Source organism: Panonychus citri, unplaced genomic scaffold (genome assembly GCF_014898815.1).
Source record: "Panonychus citri isolate SS breed McGregor unplaced genomic scaffold, ASM1489881v1 Contig00023, whole genome shotgun sequence".
In the NCBI taxonomy this organism is placed as follows: Eukaryota; Metazoa; Arthropoda; class Arachnida; order Trombidiformes; family Tetranychidae; genus Panonychus; species Panonychus citri.
The window spans coordinates 1,463,835-1,483,573 of NW_026515428.1; the positions used below are offsets into that span (position 1 = coordinate 1,463,835).

General features: G+C 30.9%; 2 protein-coding genes across 5 annotated transcripts; both read right to left on the minus strand.

The window, feature by feature from the left end:
- Positions 1–675: 675 nt before the first annotated feature.
- LOC128394844 (protein big brother-like) lies at positions 676–2,088 on the minus strand. The gene is made up of 4 exons (XM_053355216.1): positions 1,402–2,088; positions 1,239–1,325; positions 1,090–1,164; positions 676–1,000 (listed from the first exon to the last, which is right to left on the minus strand). Exons 1-4 carry the CDS (start codon positions 1,513–1,515, stop codon positions 773–775), a joined length of 504 nt encoding a protein of 167 aa, XP_053211191.1. The 5' UTR covers positions 1,516–2,088; the 3' UTR covers positions 676–772.
- Positions 2,089–2,225: 137 nt separating this feature from the next.
- Positions 2,226–19,141, minus strand: LOC128394820 (katanin p80 WD40 repeat-containing subunit B1-like). Of its 4 annotated transcripts, XR_008326460.1 has the most exons (8): positions 17,468–19,137; positions 15,789–15,910; positions 15,231–15,284; positions 13,509–14,346; positions 12,901–12,975; positions 7,054–7,170; positions 6,581–6,682; positions 2,831–2,969 (listed from the first exon to the last, which is right to left on the minus strand). XR_008326460.1 is itself a non-coding variant. In XM_053355189.1 (7 exons), the coding sequence occupies exons 1-7, from the start codon at positions 18,589–18,591 to the stop codon at positions 2,837–2,839; spliced, it is 3,024 nt and encodes a 1,007-aa protein (XP_053211164.1). In that variant the 5' UTR covers positions 18,592–19,141; the 3' UTR covers positions 2,226–2,836. The 4 variants fall into 4 exon arrangements, 3 of the variants coding, with proteins under 3 accessions (XP_053211164.1, XP_053211172.1, XP_053211179.1); XM_053355189.1 differs by lacking the exon at positions 6,581–6,682 and having other exon boundaries at positions 2,226–2,969; positions 13,509–14,907; positions 17,468–19,141; XM_053355197.1 differs by lacking the exon at positions 6,581–6,682 and having other exon boundaries at positions 2,226–2,969; positions 17,468–19,133.
- Positions 19,142–19,739: the final 598 nt, after the last annotated feature.

Genomic DNA, 19,739 nt, shown 5'->3' on the forward strand with positions numbered 1-19,739 from the left:
GATTCAATCATTTAATTACTTTTCATGTATGATTATTTTAATCTAATCTTTTCTGAAATTTAGTTGAACTTGTTAACCGTTTACTGTTTGGCTTACAACCCATTGAGAAAATGATTTATTCGTGTTTCATTAACGACAACAATTAACAAACCATTTCGACAATTACCTCCAGAGAGAGAGAGAGACACAAGGAGAGGTTCTTAATTCTGATGATCACAATTTAGCAAATTTCATTCATATTCACAGGATTATGATAATAAGTTTGCTTTTCGTTATTATTTTGTGACTTTTGGACTTTTATTGGTTTCGTTTTCGAGGTTTCTTTTCGTTGTGAGTTTAGATTGCAAAAGATACTACGGATAAGGAGAGAGAGAATAAGTGAATGGAAGAGTGAAACGATGTGCTAATGAGAGAGACGGTGGGAGAAATTGACGAAAAGGTTTTGGATTGAAAAAATTCACACCTAAGTGTTATGGACATCCATCACTACTACTGGACAATACATGATAATGATGATACATTAAGCGAAAGGTCTTGTCCGACTTTACCTTTTACCTGCTTTTTACCTTTAGTGGTCATTGTCAGGGGCTAAGTGGGACTAAATTACCTTTCAATTTTGTCTATTCACTTGTTAAGATTTTGGAAATTGGTTACACACAATTAAGGTAAACAAAGAAAAGTTTTATTCCTCTTTTTTGTTCTGATTTAACATTAATTACAAATAGATAACAATTAATTAGGTACAAAAAGATATCACGATATTTTATATGAATTACACTTTAACTCGATGGGATGTTGATTGAAATGTCCGAAGGTGCTGATCGATTGTATCATTTTCTTGTGGCCTTTTTTTAATCTGCTCTTTCAGGAGAGTATCTTCAATTTCACCATTCACATGATCGTATTCAAGACAACCGATTCCTTCAAGTTTCTCCAGGTCAATCCAACCCTTACACTGGACACAAACACCGTTAAAAATTAAACTTGATCTGAATTCAACCTGAAAGTGGAAATATTAAAATTTTCATTAGCAAATTTTCAACAGTAAAAAATTGTCCAAAGTTCTGGTGGTCAATACGGTCAACTTACCTTTCTATTTTCCAGGATATTAATATTACCGGGGCTCAAAATTAGTTGTAAGTGAATTGCGGTTGACACAAATACCTGAAATTAATGTTAATTGTGATTAGAATTAAAATAAGAATATAAATAATTTTTGACAATCGAAATTAACTTACAATATTTACTGTTCCGGATTCAATTTCATTAATGAACTTTCTCTTACGGTGAAATAAAGAGCGATCCTTGTAACCAACATATTGAATCTAAACAAATCAATGTGATAGAACAATTAATAATCAATTAATTTAAAGATTAATTAGCTGATGATGATTGCCTTACCTCAGATTCACGACTTAATCGGCAAAACAGTGGATCGGATTGAAATTTATCCTTTTGATTGGGAACAACTTTTGGAAATGTAAAATATTTGAATAACTGTTCAATTGGAATCATATTGATTGGGGGAACTTAAATTGTAATGAAAACAATCAACTAATCAAAGTTAAAGTTTATCGTTCTCGACGATTTGCTCAAATGATGTGAGTTAATCGCGCGACTCTTGACCTAAATACGATCTGTCGATCATTCAAAAAAGTTTGACCAAATTTCCTGCTAATTTTGTCTCCTTCCAATACTAATCCAGGTTAACCTAATAGATGAAGATTAACACCAACAACATAATTAATCCTCTTCCCTTAATGAGTTTAATCAAAATTCCAAGTAATTGTAACTTTGAAATTGAAATTTTTTCCATTGAAAAAATTTTCTCCCCTCAAGGGTCAAGGGTTACAGTAGGTAGGTAACAATGGTTAATCAATTTCTCATTGATTCCTTTTGTTTTAACAATCAGACAATAATAAAGGAAAACTTTTTGACAATTAGTTCATCACAATTGGACTGGAACCTTAGGCGAGTCGGTGAGAAACTTCAAAGGTCACAAGTCACTTTTAGTGGTCAATCCTTTGAACAAATGGAAATGATTTAGACAATTGACCAATAAAAGAAACACTTAAATAGTAAAATTGGTCAAGAAAACTTTACATGGTCAATGTCCGAATCTCTAAGATTTTGTCTCATTGTCGGAAAACCAAAACACGGCGATTAGGTTAATCCTTTCGATATCCAAATAGGAATTAACTTTCAATTTTGTAACTCATTTTGACTTAAATTGTTATTTTCTTTTTATTATGATGATTGTTTTTTTTTCATTTTTTTTTCTTAAAATTGGATTAACAATAAGATAAACATTTCTCTTGGAATTGGATTTTACTTCTGTATGGGAATATCATTGGTCCAGTTTATCACAATGTTGCATTTTTATATTTATATCCAAATCCACAGCAACTCCTTTAATCTGCTTCTTAACTTTTGTCACTAATCTTTGAAGGATACAAACAATAAGACCTCAGGGTAATACTTGTTACTTGTTTCCAGTGGAAAAATAAAGATCAATGTAATAAAGTAAAAGTCAATTCAATGAACTTTTCCCTCATGAATGAAATTGTTACAATTTGTAGGAGAGAGAATGAGAGTGAGAGAGAGAGAGAGAGAGAAAATATCAATGAAAGGATTAGTTGACAAGGTAAATTGATTGATATTGTAAACAATCACAGAGAGAAAGTGAGTTGGTGGCACTTGAGTGTGTGGTCATTGTTGTCTTCGGTCATGGGTCAGTTTAGTTGATTTATTTTTGTGGTAAAAAAGGTTAATTGTTGTTGCTCGATAATAATAATAATAATTCATCTTTGTAGTCTTTTTGTTTCGTAAATTTGATTTACTCCAGATTTTGGAATAGAATTGACAATTCTCTAAATGTTCGTCCTAATTTTCCTTGGAGAGTTTGACGTTTCAATATAAACGCTCGGACATTTAATAGGTGATTGTAAACTCCCATACACTTGTGGTACCTGTGGATTGATTAATAAATCAAAAGAGAGAGAGAGAGAGAGAAAATTCATATAATTAGAGAATGAGATTGATTTTCTGTCATTAGGTAATTCAACTTTCTTTCTGGTGACACTTTAACACCCTCTTCTAATTAATTGATTTCTACATGGGTGATTTGATTGATTGATAATCAAAAGTAACAATAATAATGGTAGACAACAATAACAATGCTAACAGAATAATATTACAGCCGAGTATTTGTCAATATTGAGAGAGAGAGAGAAAGATATTGAGTTGAAAGGTGAACTGGGTGTAATGTTGATGATGAGGGGGAGTTTAACCAGAGAGTGTAATATCAACACAGGATGAGAACCATATTGATGAGTATTTTTTTCTTACTCTAAATGAAGGGATTAAGTTATTATAATGATAAATAATCAAAGGTAACTTGATAGTCATCATAAGGAGTAAGATTATCTAGAAGAAGAAAAAAAGTTGAAACATATCAACATAAATACACAAAATGGTGAATAGATAATGATAATGTCAACAAGAGGTAACAGATATTGAGTAGAAGAGGAGGAAGAGAAGTAGGAGTGAAAGAAGAGAGAGAGAGAAAGAGAAAGAGAGATGGAAGAGATTAGGATGAAAAGGGGATTTAATGGGGAGAGAAGAGTGGACGATGAAGATGATACAGTAAAATGAGCATCAAATCAAATGATATTGAATTGATGATGAAGAAGATGTTAAGTGAGTTAAAGGTAAACAAGATTTAGAAAATAACAAGACCGAGAGAGAGAGAACAACAGTAAATATTTGAGGATGGGTCAAGGGTCAAGACAAGAATAGGGATAAAAGATCAAGATTATCATCAAGATCTTAAGATGATGATTATATTCATAGTAATCATCGTAAAAAAAAGGTAATGGTTTTGATTAAAGAGGAAGAGGCGAAAAACTTTTATATATTCTTCCTGTTTCTTTCCCTGTCATCGTAATAATATCATAATAATGATGATAATCATCATGATCGTTATCATGGATCGTTATTATTACTAACCAAGTCTCTTTGTTAAATCACTTGGATTGTGTATATTAAACACATACAATGATTATCAAATTGATAGTCTAGTGATATCCATAAACCAAAGTTAACTTGATTTTTGTGTTTGTCAAAAAAACATACAACTTCATTGATTGAGGATAAAAGATGAAGTATAAAAAAAAGTGGAGATGATGGCGATTCAATTGATAATAATAATGGACAGATTAATAGTTCTGAATGGAAACACTAACAGGGTCATAGAAAGGGCATTCAAATTAACAACAATCTTATCAATATTACCAATCACAAGTTGACATTAAAGTATATCATCGATATACAAATGAGTATATAAGTTATTCAGGGATGGAGAGAGATGTATATCATTTTGAGAAGATAACATCTTATAAATAGATAGAGAGAAAAAGGAGAAGAACTGTAAGAAGGAGAGAAAGAGAAAGGAAGAGTAGGAGGCTCTCTAGTGGGGGTGGTTTTCGACGCAATTTTACAACTCATTTTACGCGTTTCAGGTTAATGTACAGTTTTTAGTTGATCGCCGTCGATATGCACATTGAATATATTAAAATTATTCGTGTGGCCGTTAGACATGAAAAGTAGGCTCGAGTCCAATATGCTTTGGATACTTGTCCTTCTAGATCGGTTTCTCCCTTGTCAAACTGGAAGATGATGGGTGAGAGTGTGATGGAGAATAAAGAGAGCAAGAGAGATGATAATGATGAGAAAAGAAAAGCAAAGATTGAGTTGTTTCTGTTAATGCATATGTAAAATGCGAGAGAGAGAGAGAGAGAGATTTCGCTGCAAGTCAATTGATAAACAGATACTTTACAAATCCTCACCCTCTCTCTCTCTCTCTCTCTCTCTCTCTCTTTCTTCATCTTTATCCTCCTCCTCCTCTTTTTGGTTGTCTCTCACTGACTCCCAATCCATTTTTGGCCAAAAAATGGTTACAGAAAAGGAACCAACCAGAACAAAATGCTAGAATAAAGTCTCTCAACTCTCCATCATCATTATCATCTCTCATTCCTCCCTGCTAAGGGACTTTTGGGTGCTATCATCAAAAAGGGGAAGAGACCTTACAGTTATCTTGAAAATGATATCAATATAAAAGGTTAAGAAAAATATGATGAAAACGATGTATCTATTTCAAAAAGTATCATCATCATAATCATTATCGTTATCTTCATCTTCATCTTCTTGTTCAAGTTCAATGGAGAAAAAAGGAACAGAAAAAGACTAACATAGTCAATCATCCGTTTCTCTCTCCCTATATTTTAATACTATTATTATAATAAATATATTGGTGCTTATTTGGTCCATTAAAGGATCTAAAGCCATTAAAACGAGTGAGAGTTGATTGAATTACATCAGAAGAATCAAAAAGGGAGATTGAGGAGGAAAAAAACTACAAAAACTCATAGAGATCGTGATGATGAGGGAGAAAAAGAGCAAAAAAATTGCTGCGAAATGAAGCAAAGTAAAGGTCATCAAAGCGTATGAAATGGTCAATCAAAGTGTCTAAATATTGTTACTAATCAAATAAACAGTTAGTTGATCAACAATACTGAAGAGTTGGTGTAAAAAAAATACACTGACAGTGAATATGAAACCAAAGCTAATACGAAAATAGCAAATAATTGAAGCTAATCAAGTTGAACTGATTCTATCAAATCAATGGGAAAAATGAATCAACAGCAGCAGGTATTTGGTAAGAGGATAATTCTCAATGGTCATTAGGAGGAAAATGATAACTAATCATAAAATGACCAATAGAGATGATCAAACATAACCAAACTCAGGATAAAGTTAAAGGAGGAGGAAAAAGGTAAAGTAAAAGATACATATAATTACTTGTAGATATGTTAACCATGTTAAATTGATCAACGTAATAGTAAATAGAGTTAAAGTTATGAACGGACAATTAACTTGCAGTAAAAGCATCAAAAGGTTAAGATAAGCAAGAAAAGTACAATGCGAAAGTTAATCAACTTGCAAAGGAAAAAAAACAGAAAAATTAACCATAGTAATCAATTAACGGAGATGATGATGAAACGATGTTTTCTGCATAATGAAGTCGGCAGTTAGTGCATTCAACTGTAGACAAATACACATACACAAGGACCAAAACTGGACAGGTAAACAAAGGTAGAAAAAGGTAAACCAACGATTATCATAAGGCTATTGTCCAAAAGTAGGCATACAAAGGGGAGTGACTATTAACTAACTGCATAAAGAGTTAAAGGTGAGGTTGGGTCAGTATCGTTTCTTGGACTGTTCAAAGGTATAACAAGACAAGTCCAAGCTCTTTAATTTTTTGGCCTTAAATTATGTGGTTTGGAACCAGCGAATGGCCAAAAAATCAATCTATCACTGAATCACAATTTAATTTAATTGTATGTTCAGTTGACTAAAGTAAAAACAATAAAGATCATAGAGTTAAAATTAACTCCATTAGGTTTGGTTTTGCTTTTTCTCCAAACAAAACTAGTTACTGGTCAATATCTTTGGAAATGAGTATTGGTCATTAGTTTGCTTTTTAATTATTAGTAGGTTAAAGTTGATTGATTCTCACCATTTGATTCATTCTAATTGATTTAACCAAGTAATAATAACGATTACGCTTGTTATATTATTATAATTTTCCAATTGTTATTATTATAACTTTCCTTTTCTCCTGAAATTATTATAACAGTAATAATTATCATCGACACAAGTATCATTAGCATTCAATTGTGTATTGGCTTATTATCATCAGTATTTTAATTATTACCTATGGTTAGTAAATTTTTTGTTATTGTCTAGTTATTGGAGGTAAAAATTTTCGTACCTAAAAACAATTAGCTTTTAAATTGCTTTTCAAATAATAATAATAATAATCAGTTTGATTGTCGATGATAATTAATCTTGTAAGAATAGAGCGGGAAATTTTGATTCTCATAAATATCCAGTTGTAATATTATTGTTGTATTATTATTGTTACTTGTTGATTATTTTTCATTAATGTTGATCAACAATCAATTATTATTATGATTATTGTACACAAACCTTTCCTCTCTTGATATATCAACACCGATTCCAGGAGGTGCGGTTATATTGGTCTTGATGATTGTGGCAAAATTTTTCAGGATTAATTTAAGTGCAGAACAACCAACAGTCATGTAACTGTAAATAGAAAGAAAATCAAATAAATAATTAATAACTGATAATTGTTAACCTAAATAATAAGAGTAAACAATCAATATTGATGAAAAAAATTATCATCATGGTTAACCCAAACATGAACATTATCTTCAATCCAATATCAAACAATTTTCACTTTATGATAATAATACTAGTAGTTGATTGTCCATATATATAAGTTTAACTAACAACAATTTAAACAATTAACTGCAAACAACAACAGACTAATTCAAATATTATGTATATTCATAAGTTATAATAGGTTTTAAAACTTATATAAGAAAAGTAATAATGATAAATAAGTATAATATTCAATAATAATGGGAAAATATTATCATTCTCATTGTTATTATTGATAATGCTTGTTAATAATATAATCAAACATAAGATTCAACAATCAATCCTGTTGATGACTAATCAAGATATTTACATGAAAATGGGAGTCAATTGGGCGGGGCTGAGCCGATTATCGAGGCTAAATTGGTTAAATGGTGCGTTCTAAATATGATCTGTACACGTATACAAACACAGTACATGCACATAGACACACAACTAACAAGATACAGAGGTTTGTCCCTGTGTGTGTGTTTAATGTCGGGTGGTGGTGATAATGGTGAATATGTATGGTGAGTATTATGGTAACACACAACGAACCCCACAGAAACGATTATATCGAGTATCGAGAAAGAAAAGTTTTTTTCTTCTTCTTTCAATAAAATCACAATAACATCAATGGGAAAGAGTGATAATGAATAACAAAGATTTTGATATAAATATAATATGATAATATATTAAAAACCGAGAGAGAGAGAGAGCACGAAAAAAACGCCAATGAAAAAGACGTCATGTCACAAATTATAAGTAAATATTGTGCTTAAGTTAAATCGGGGTTATGCCCTCTACATTGGGCTTATGTTTTCATAATATGGCAAAAAGTAAATAAGAGTGATGATAAAGTAGTAATGGAGAGAGAAAGGTGAAAGGTGAGAGATGAAAGAGGAGAGAACAATCAAAATAACAAAAGAGCAACTTATTTATAAAATGACAAAGGTCGAATTGTATTCAAATGTCCAGCCCTTTTCTCGTTTTACTATTTTTTTCTGTTACCTTTTTCATCTTTATTCATACTCTGATTCCTGATTGTGTTGTTATGAGTTTCTCTCTCTCTCTCTTTTCATCGTTTTAATCATAATAATAATCATCAGTTAGCTTTTCCATAGTTATCATTATTATGCCTTTTGTGCTTTTATTGGTTTCACCTATCACCTTCGTCTTCTTACTTCATCATCTTCATCTTCATACTTCCCTTTAGACGTGAGTCAAACTTTTAAAAGATTCAAATGAGAGAGAGAGAGAGAGAGAGAGAGTAAGATCGCCTTAAAGGAAGACACATCTTGGTGGGGGAAAAAAAGAACCATTTAAAACGATCAACATTTTCAATAGACACAAGAGAGTCCCAATGATAATGATAACATAACAATAATAATAATAATGGTCTGCTCATTTTTCCGACACCAGCAGCTACTCTCTCATTTACTCTCTCGCTCTTGATCATCTCTCCATCATCATCTCTTTTTTATATCAGATAATATGTATATAAGAAAAATAACTGTATAATCTTGAAGATTTATGTAAAATCTTCCACTGTTCATTTACAGATTAAAAGAAAGAGAGAGAGAGAGAAAGAGAAAGAGAGAGAGAGAGAGAGAAAGAAAGAGAGATGATGATGAAACGAGAGAAAAAGCTTAACATCGGAAATCCGAGCAGTAGAAAAGTACATTATTATATATTATTATTTGATTGATGTCGACAATTTGGGAGAAAGAGAGAGAAGAAAAAAGTTCTAAGTCAATAGGCGAATAAACTAATGTGCTAATGGTTTTAAGTAGGAGAAAAGCATATCGAAAGTTAATTCTCAAATCAAGTTTCAAATCAATGAACAACCAAAAATGACCAATATAACACAACAATAGCATTCAAAACTGACCTGAATGAAGAAATAATAATAATACTAAACACTAACATGATTATCAATGGTACAAATATACACATTTAGACACAATTATTGGCTAATAGATTGGTTCATTGTGAATAGAGAAAAAAATCTTCATAAACAATTGAATTCACAAACATAATCTCAATGTGAATATTATCAGGAAAAAACATATGATCGGTTAATCATTACAGAGATGAGGATAGTGAAAGTGATTAGTGAATATTATTCAATGTATACACTTGAAATAGATATCACAACATAAACACTTAATGAGGCTTAAGGGTGAAAACAGATTCATTGATTCCCATGTTAAGTGTTTCAATGTTTCCGTTTTTTTTATCACTCACTCAATTACTCTCTCACTTCAGGAAGCTACAGGGCTATTCAGCTATTTTTACCGATGTTTTTTGAGATTTTCTCAGGAACTAAGAGTCAGAGAGACACGAGACTTGAGTGGTATGAGTTTGAGCGATCCTCAATTTTCATATCAAAAGATCAAGGTCATTCAGGTCATTCAGGTTTCTATGAGCTTTGCTATGCGCATTAAGATAAATTTATTGAAAAGAAGATTTTCAACAGTTATTCAATTAAACCGTAATATCAAAAGGTCTGTGACAACAGCGATCTCTAAACTCATTTTCCAGGGTTAAAAAATCTGGAGAATAACTGTATCACCTTCAGAAGACCTTGAATCGTGTTATTTTACCGATGACCTGAATGACCTTGATCTTTTGATATGAAAATTGAGTATCGATCAAACTCATACCACTCAAGTCTCGTGTCTCTCTGACTCTTAGTTCCTGAGAAAATCTCAAAAAACATCGGTAAAAATAGCTGAATAGCCCTGTATAATGGGATGAAGAATAAATCTGTTTCTTTTAAGCCACAGCATGAGATTAAGCTCTAATTAAAAGTTAATTGAACTTAATTATTATTGAGTAATCAAACTTACTGACCAACGGTAATAAAACTTTTCCTCCTCTGAAAGTTTTACATTTATAACTAAAAATTAGGTTAAGTAAAATAGTGTACTAATTAAATGGTCTCGTGGCATCAGAAATAGACAGTATTTAAATGGAAAGTAATAATATTAACTCAACTATTAGCATAATTATGATTAAATTAAGGGAAACTGTTTTGTCAGAATACAGGAAGAACCATTAAAAACAGGGTCACTCAATACAAATAAGTAAATGCACCCAAACATCTTAACCAAATTATGATAATAATAATAAATCTTAACTGTAATAGGAAAATGTTAGTTAAATACTGATAATATTACAAGTTCAATGTTTGATTGATTGAAAATTGAAGGTTATCCTTATTCACAAAACTGACATAATTGTTTACTGTTACTTTTTGTTGAGTTAAGATGATAAATTAACCATTGAACAAAGTGATTAAAGTAAATAAAAACGTCAACATCGTAATTGAATGTCAAGGTAAATGTATGAGATCAATAATGATTTTTTTTCCACAAGATGAAGATAAAGTTTACCTTCAATCAACTAATATCATCATAAATTAACGCCTAAGCAATTAAATTAAAAACAACAACATGATAACAAGAGGAGATTCATTGAGATTTGTGGTAATTGTGATAAAATTAAATGGGTGAGACATAATCATCATCACAATTAAAGGCAATTTGACGACGTAATAGTGTTTTATCATCATATTCCAACTGAATCATGATAATAATAAGAATACATCATCAATGGAAAGAGGAAAAAAAATGCTAAACTAATACGTAATTCAGGAAGTAATTGTACATCACATAAGTTGACATGTTATCATCAAATTCAGATTGAGTATCAATGTAATTAATCAAATTAATCTGTTTCTCTCACTCTCACAGAGATTAGATTGACAAGAGTGATTACAAAATTTCAACATTTAAAGTAGCAATTAACTAACAGTTACAATACATATTGATTGTTAGAAAGCATCTCAAACTAATCTAACCTAACCTAACCTTCAAATGACACTGAGAATAAGAATTAATTTGTTGTCAAATTAGTTACTATTAATATATCAAAAAGCTAATAACATCATCATCATCATCATCATGGTGAAAAAAACAACCTATTCAAACAATTTGAAATAATAACAATAATGATATTAAATTGCTGGTTTAAAGTCAAAGTCATGGTGACAATGCAAACATTGAAAAAAGAAACAGGTAAAAATATATATAACGGTTTCTACCTCATCCTCAGGTAACTTGTCTGTTTCTGGCTATTGAACTTTTCCTGATGAAAACAAACTATTATTGTTTGGGGGAGTTTTCCTCATCGTCTGAACTGAATTACAATCAACAATCAACAATAATCAGAAAAATAAAATAATAATTATTATATTGAATAGATAATTGAATTGCGAGAAAAGATTTCGGATAATCACATTTTGATGTGTATAAGATTAACATGATATTGGATAATAAATTGGTTAACAGCAACAACAATTTACCAGAATCAGATTCACAAAATCAAAAAATTATCCTTGAGATTACTGTTTGTTAAATTGTAAATTAATGATTGAATAAATTACGATGACGGAAGATAGTGGGTTGAATGAATGTAATGGCCTCGCTGATTATTATTATTATTATAATATACAATATACAATAATAATAATATAAGTATATTAATATATCAAATTGATTGAAACAACATCTACCCACTAGCTGTTGTTTCAAACAACGGCAACAATTTAAACTGAATTAAAGCTAAACACTGAATGATGATAAAGCTTTTTACGCTTTTTTCTTGTTTCTTCATCTTCCTCGCTTCTTAAATTTAATTGTTAATAATATAATATTATTATTAACATCAGGTGATAATAATAGTTTGGTTGTTTTGTATGTTAAACAATCAGTTAATTTACTAAACGAAAGCCCTAATTGTCTTACTTATTATCATTATAATTATATTATATATATTATATCAAAAGTAAATTAATAAAAAGTGATCATGTTAACTTTTTACTGTGGTTGTTGTTTGATGTTATTGTTTAATCATAATTAATTGTAACCTTGTTTAATTTGAGTGAATAAAAAAGATTGGGCTGAAAATTGGAAACATCTCAACACATGACTAGCACATAAATTATACAAGGTTACAATCAGGATTATGTAGTAACAATCAAGGAAAGAGTTAATTAAATATGATTACCAAAGGGATAACCTAATTTAGTAATCATCAAATTTTTACAATCAAAGGACAAATATGCATACAAAAAAAAAGTGTGTGTGTACATATTGTCAATCATGTAAAGGTATTTAACGATCAATGATTATGGTAGTCATTGATTGTTGATCTAACAATTAATTTTCATATTTGACCTTGAATAGCCTTGTATTTTTCAGGTACATGACAATATACATCATGAAAGTTATTGACTTTCTCATGATTAGTAGGAGTTGATGAACACAGAAAAAAAAATCAATAATCTTCATGACGATATTATAATATGAAAAAGGTTAGTCTAGTGAATCCAGAATCTAACAGAATCAAAATATCTAAAAAAATAACATTGATCACACACACACATACACACAGAAGATAACATTGTTAATTGCAATTGAAATTACTCCATGGTAACCAGCAACAAATATCATTGACCCCTGGATCTATCATGATGTAATTTGTAATCAATGCCAAAAAAACCAAATTCAAACATGAACATTTCGCATCTTCAATGGTGGGGACACATACCTCTCGTATCGACTTTGAAGTAATTCGTAGATCGGCTGGACAAGAATCTGGCACATATCTAAAGTCCAACTTGCTCTGTGTAAAAAAGAGAGAAAAAAAATTATTAGTAAAATAATCGATTCATTGGATTATAAAAAACACTCATTACTCTCACTCTCTTCCTAATCATCTTCCTTTCTCAAGGTAAATTGGCTATAATAAAGGTATAAAAAGTTTGATATGATTGTATTAAAAAAATCATTGACATAGTTTTCTTGCGTTTTTTTCAGTAATTGAATCAAAGTTGATTGACAAAATGTATTGAAAAAATTTGAAGGTTGATCAGGAAAAAAAACAGAACCGGTAAATCACTAAATTGTTCATAATCAAAAGAAAGTAATTGAAATGTAAAGTGAGAGAGAGGGATAGTGAAAAAACAAAACAATTATGATGTAACAATAAGAAAAGGTTGTACATTATTTGCCTCAACTATTATAAATGTCTAATTGTTAGAGTTAGTAATCAATTGATTGTTTTTGGCTAATGAATATTGGAATTGAAAAACCTTGAGATGAGGATGATGATTAAGATGAAGATGATTGTTTTTTTAAAATTCATTTGATACATACGGTTTCAAGGTAATGACATTAAGTATGTCTACTAGGACGGATTGATCTTCCATATTTATCGCTTGCTCGAGTGCGTTCCTTGCATCCTTGGTACTCCACATGGCCAGGACAATTTGAAGATTTTTACGACGATGGGAAAGCGCTGTTACAACTGACTTGTGTCCTCTGATAATTGCTTGCATAGCTTCCGATTCTGACATTTCTGGTTGTGGATGATAACCCAAGCGAACGGTATCTTGTAGATGTTTGGGTAGAAAATCATCTAAATCTAAACCGGCTGGTCTATCTCGGGCTTCCGGGATTAAATCAACAGGAGATTCAATTTGATCCAATGACTGAGGTTGTTGTTTATGTAATTGTTGTTCAGTTGGAAAGACAACTGCAGCTCGAGGTTGATGTTTACTATTATTATTTAGATGATGATGATGATGAAGATTATTATTATTGTTGTTATTATTAATATTATTGGCAACTGATTTTGTGGAATGATGAAGATGATTATTATCCATTGAATTTGAATTTTTGTGATTCTCATTAGTATTGATTAATGATGGTGATCCATTGAGATGAGATTTGGTTTTACTATCATTAATAACTGGCCGTACAATTGAGATTACTTCAGGTTGTTGGCGAGGATGAACCAGATTAGTTGATTTGGCTGTTTTTTGGCTTAAATTGCTCATTGAGCGAGATGTATGTAGTACGGTTGATGATGATTTAGTTAAAGGTAATGTTGCAATGGATGATGATGAGGATGACGTTGGAGTGGTTGCTTTTGTCACAGGCGGTATAACAGAGGTTGATATCTTGGCAGTATAACCTAATGAGGAATCATTAACTGTTGTCGTAGAAACAGGTTGTTTAATGAGAACAGGATCGTGATGGAGAGAATGATGTTGATGAAGGGAAGAATTAATATTGTGAGAAGATGCGTGATGATGATGATTATTATTATGAAGAGCATGATGAGGATGAGAATGAGAATAATGATGAGAAAGGGGTGATGATAAGGAAGTTGGTGGTGAGGTAACATTTGAATAAGGTGAGACTATTGGCAATGGTAAGATATTGGTACGAGGATTAGGACGACATTGGGCAGTTGTGGTGGACATTTTTGTCGGTGAACTTAAAACTAAAGAAGAGGAACAAGATAAGGAGGACGGTGGAATCTTCAGCGATTGTGGTGGAATGGACGGAGTTTTATTTCCTAGATTATGTGTTGATAAAGTTCCAATTGTCGGCGATGAAAGTGATTCTATGGAACACATTCCACTGGCTATACGATTATTATTGTTATTATTATTAGAGTTATGGTGATTTCCATTTAGTGAATAAGAGGATAAAGGTGATGATGAGGAAAGGGAAGATAAGTTAAGTTCGTTTAGCTTTTGGGTTGAATCTGTGTAGATGGAAGTGATATGGAACATGTTGATGATAATGATGATGATAAAACGAAAACAATAACAAAAACAAAGGTGAAAAGGAAGAGAGAAGAAAAAAAAATCAACGAAAAAGAAAAAAGAAAAACTTGTTATTTTCAGCTCCTTCTTTTTTTGTTGATTTTCTTTTTCTCTCTCTCTTCTTTTTCGTCTTCGATAAAAAGTAACTTGAATACAAATAATGATAAGAAAAATAATATAATGATTGTTAATATTAAATTATATTATCAGTTTTATCAATATTTGAGTATTCAAGGTTTGGTTAACCATATAAGGTGCATACCCATGCTTGAAGGAGATTGTGCTAATGAAGTGAGTGGCGGAGGAGTACGACAAACTTAAAGATCCAACCAGAACAAGAAGAGATATTAAAAACAGGTAAAAATGATGGAGCAAAAATCAAGCAGGAGTAAAAAAATAAGAGAGAGAGAGAGAAATGGGAGAAAAAAGAATGAGAAAATAAAAAAAGATTAACAAAATAATAATGGTTTGTGTGGATGTGTATCTGTACCCACTTAGATTATGTATCCGCTAAGGTTGTTATATTCTTGACGGCGATTCAACAGTGAGAAAGTATAAACATCAAGGTTTATCGAGATTGAATTGTCAAAATTGAATAAGTGAATATATAACCTTAGTGAATATGTATAAAAATGGACACACATACACACTAGGGAGAGATTGGAGATTGGAGATTGAGGTGAAGAGAAATTGAATTTAGAATTAATATTTTAAGGTGGTTAGCATCATCAAGATTAATGATCATGAATGGATTAGCTTTGATATTAGATGATATTGAAGGGAAGGAGAGAAAAGGGTTAAAAAGTAAAGTTGTTCCTACGTTCTCGACTTGGAGCAAATATTTCCTTGGTATCGTAAATATTGTTTATATCAATTGATTCCTCGCCTTCGGGTTCATCTGATCCGGTCTCGGTTTCCTCACTTCGATTGGATTCCAATGATCTAAATGTAAGATAAAGAGGAAAGATAAAAATAATTAGATTAGTGCTTATAATAGTTACCAATCTCATGAATATGATAAAATTTATGAATACGATTATAAGATGATTAGTTGATAACATGATATAAGCGTTAAACTGTAATAATAATAATAATTTTTTTAGTAATCTAATTATAAGAGCGAGACAGATTTATAAAAAACGATATTAAAAATATTTAAATTGCTAAATACAGAAAGTTAACTTAAGCTATTCATCTCTCAGTGTGAAAGAATTAAGAATAAAATTGTAATTGATTGCTAATTAAGAGAAGAGAAAATACATAACTGCAAAGGAGTTTTCATGAAAATTTTCAGGAGAATTCAAGGTCAGACAGGCTTGTCATGGAAGTCAAATTCAGGAGAAAACGAAAAAAAAGTTCTGAAAATTGAAATGTCCAATTTTTCGCCAAAATTATATTGATTACAAGAAGAAGGGATAAAAAAGATGAAGGCGTTGAAACGGCAAAGGGAAAACATGCTAATCAAAAGTTTAAAGTTAATTATCACAATGAATTCAATTAGATTTTGAAATAATTGCATAAAAAAGGTAAAATTTAAGATGAAATAGAGAAGGATGGAGAGAGAGAGAGAGAGAAAAAGAAACTAAATTAATGAAAATGAGGCATTAAATTTGACAGTTAATCAGCTTCTTGCTTGATGGTGGAAAAGTTAACAAAACATGTAATTGGTAATTGAATAATAATACATGTCAATTAATCGGTTATTAATATTATTGATAGTGATTAAGAGAGATATATCCTTGAAATTAGCATTTATAATAATTGCGAACTTGTATCTCATCTGATCTAATCTCTTAATCAAATTGGATATTGATGTTGTTGACTGATCATCTGATTGTATAAGAAACAACAATAACATCAACAAAAAAACGGTTAAACAATCAAATTTGCAAATTTTTGTTGGTAAATGTGATATAATGATGATGATTAGGATGATGATAGTGATGAAAGGAGAAAAAGGAAAACAACTACCGTTAAATAACAAATCAGGTGAGAAAGGAAAACAAGAGAGAGAAAGAGAGAAAAACAAAAAGCTAATTAAGAGAATGCAAAACAAATTGTTCGGGATGATTTAGCTTTTGAGCCTTAGTTTTGAATATAATGATGATGATTAATAATCTCAAGATTATATTCATGACAAAATATTATCAGAATAATATTATTTTCATGAAAATATTGACAGTAAGAGGAAGAGAGAGAGAGAAGCAAAAGTTAGATTGTTTTTCTCGAACGGAACAAAACACCAAAAGTGGATCGTAAATCACCCAATCATCATTATCATCATCATAATAAAATAATAATAATTATATTATTAAGAATAATAAGAAAAGGCATTTACGGTAATTATTGTCTGAGTGACTCAATTTAAAGTGTATTTAGGTGGTTCAGCATGTATTATTTATCTTGTTAACAAACTTGCTGCGGGTTAAGAGGATGGTAAACATATTGGTGATGATGATGATGATTTAGGTTTTAAAATTAAATCAATTGAGAACTTACTCTAATTGGGAATGTGTTGTGCTACAATTACCATGGAAGAAATTTTTCCTTGTACTTTGTCGTGATACTGAATCTCTGTAAGGCATGAGTTTGGTGTTTGTTGATAAAGGCGATGAATTTGAATTGTTTGGTGAGAGAAGGGATAATGATGATGATGGTGAAGAGGTGGTATTTGTATTGATGGTGTTGGAGGAAGAAGAAGAGAATGATGATGAAGATAAAGATGATGATGATGAGCCAAAAGGTTGTAACTTTTTGAGATCAACAATGAAAACGGAAACATTTGTGAGTGAAAAGGTTGAAGCCACAAGAGAATTATCTGAGATCGCAATATCATTTACTTTACCCCAGCCCATAGTAACCGTATCATAGGTACGAGTTGGTTCCCAGCCGTAAATTTTAAGTACATCACGAGCAGCGCTGAAGATTGTTTTACCTTCAGGGTGGTAAAGTATCTTACGAATTGGACCAACATCATTTGTGGTTGTTGAGACTTGTTGGAAAGTCTCTAAATCCCAGAATTTAATTGTTCCATCGGAACTGGCACTTGATAGAAGAAATTCATTTGGATGGAAACAAACATCGGTAACCGGAGCTGAGTGTTCCTTTAATTCGGCTAATAGTTTACCAGCAGGAAGATCCCAAAGTTTAACTGAACCCTCATCACCTCCAGAGGCGAGCCAACGACCATCAGGACTAAATTTTAAACAATAAACATCTTTAACGTGACCTTTGTAGGTATACATACAACCCTTTTTACGAATATCCCATAATTTAATATTAGAATCAACTGATCCGGAGGCTAGAAAATCACCATAAGGATGAAAATCGATACACTTAACAGCAGATCGGTGTCCAGTTAAGGTTCTCACTAATTTAACCGATTCAAGATCCCAAACTTTTAAAGCTCCGGCAACTGAACCTGCACAGACAAGATCCTCATTGTGACCAAATTTAACACATTCAATTGTCGTTGTGTGACCTGAAAGGCTCATTAAAATGTTGGGTTTACCAATGGCCCATAAGTTAACCTTTTTATCATCACCTCCGGTAACCAAAACTCTACCCGATTTTTGACCAAGAGCGAGACATGTACAGGGTCCATTGTGGGCGACAAATCTCATAATTTCCAGAGAGAAAGAGAAAGATAGAGACTAAGGGATAGACAGACAGAGAGAGAGAGAGAGAAATAAAAAATCACAAGATGACACTCAGACACAGTCACACAATAAGAATTATATAAATAAATAGAAAAAAAAGAGAAGAAAATTAATCAAAATTAACCGTTACTCATTACGGAGAGAAAGAAGAGAGAAAGAGAAGTCACTTTTTTTTTCTTCACACACAAAACAAAAAGGTAAAAGACTTTAACAGGTAAATGAAGAAAGAAAAGAAAGAGAAAATCATCAAAAGAGAATAGAAAAAAGTTGCAACAAAAGAATATGTTTTTCTCTCTCTCTCTCTCTTTCTCTCTCTCAATGAGGGAGTGTCCAAAAGACTTGAATCCTTATTAAAGATACTTTAATCATCACAGGTAGAAAAATATTATCACTCAACTGGAGATTAAACATACAAACAATTAGTCTAATTGTTACAATTTTACAACAATTAACAAAGTAATTCTTCAGAAGAAATCAACTAATGATGTTTATTAAATGATCAACTCAAATTGTGAGAGAAAAACAAAAACAAAATAATCAAAATTTAGATCCGATTTTTAGTTTATTTAGATGACACCAGATGAAGTTACGAGTTATTCTCAATCAGAATTGTAAACAATTAAGTAACCATAGTTACCGATTGAATGAGATTCAAATTTAATTTGGTTACAATGAGGAAAAGAATTGTTTTTGTCAATTAAATTTTCTGATTGTAGAACATATTAGTTTAAAATTTTTCTTGGAAATTGTCATTAATTAGAGAAGGAGAAGATTTGGAAAAGTTAAAATGTTGGAATGAAAATTTTTTTCTTTCTTTCGACTTTTAGTTAACTTTTTGATCCATAGATAGAGGCACTAATGTAATTTCAAATTCTTTGATTAAATTATTAATAATAAGTTAATTAACTAAATTGGTTAATTATTTTATCATGATGATGGATATTTAATATTATATTATATTTATATTGTTATGAATCAATTTCTTTGATAAGGTTTGATGTGTTTTTTTATTGAAAAACAAAGAATCTTAATTAGCCTGATTTATTTTCTTTCTTTTAATTTCTTAAATTAACAGACCAACTTGTTGATTGCTGTTTAATTGAATAATTTTC

Excerpts from the sequence above, each read along its gene's own strand:
- LOC128394820 (XM_053355189.1), bottom strand. The coding sequence starts at position 18,591 with ATGAGATTTGTCGCCCACAATGGACCCTGTACATGTCTCGCTCTTGGT. Across the intron at positions 7,171-12,900 it reads CTTCAAAGTCGATACGAGAG|TTACATGACTGTTGGTTGTT; the intron begins GTATGTGTCCCC and ends TTCTATTTACAG. Across the intron at positions 2,970-7,053 it reads GATATATCAAGAGAGGAAAG|GTACCACAAGTGTATGGGAG; the intron begins GTTTGTGTACAA and ends ATCAATCCACAG.
- LOC128394844 (XM_053355216.1), bottom strand. The coding sequence starts at position 1,515 with ATGATTCCAATTGAACAGTTATTCAAATATTTTACATTTCCAAAAGTT. Across the intron at positions 1,165-1,238 it reads AATCCGGAACAGTAAATATT|GTATTTGTGTCAACCGCAAT; the intron begins GTAAGTTAATTT and ends CATTAATTTCAG. Across the intron at positions 1,001-1,089 it reads ATATCCTGGAAAATAGAAAG|GTTGAATTCAGATCAAGTTT; the intron begins GTAAGTTGACCG and ends TTCCACTTTCAG.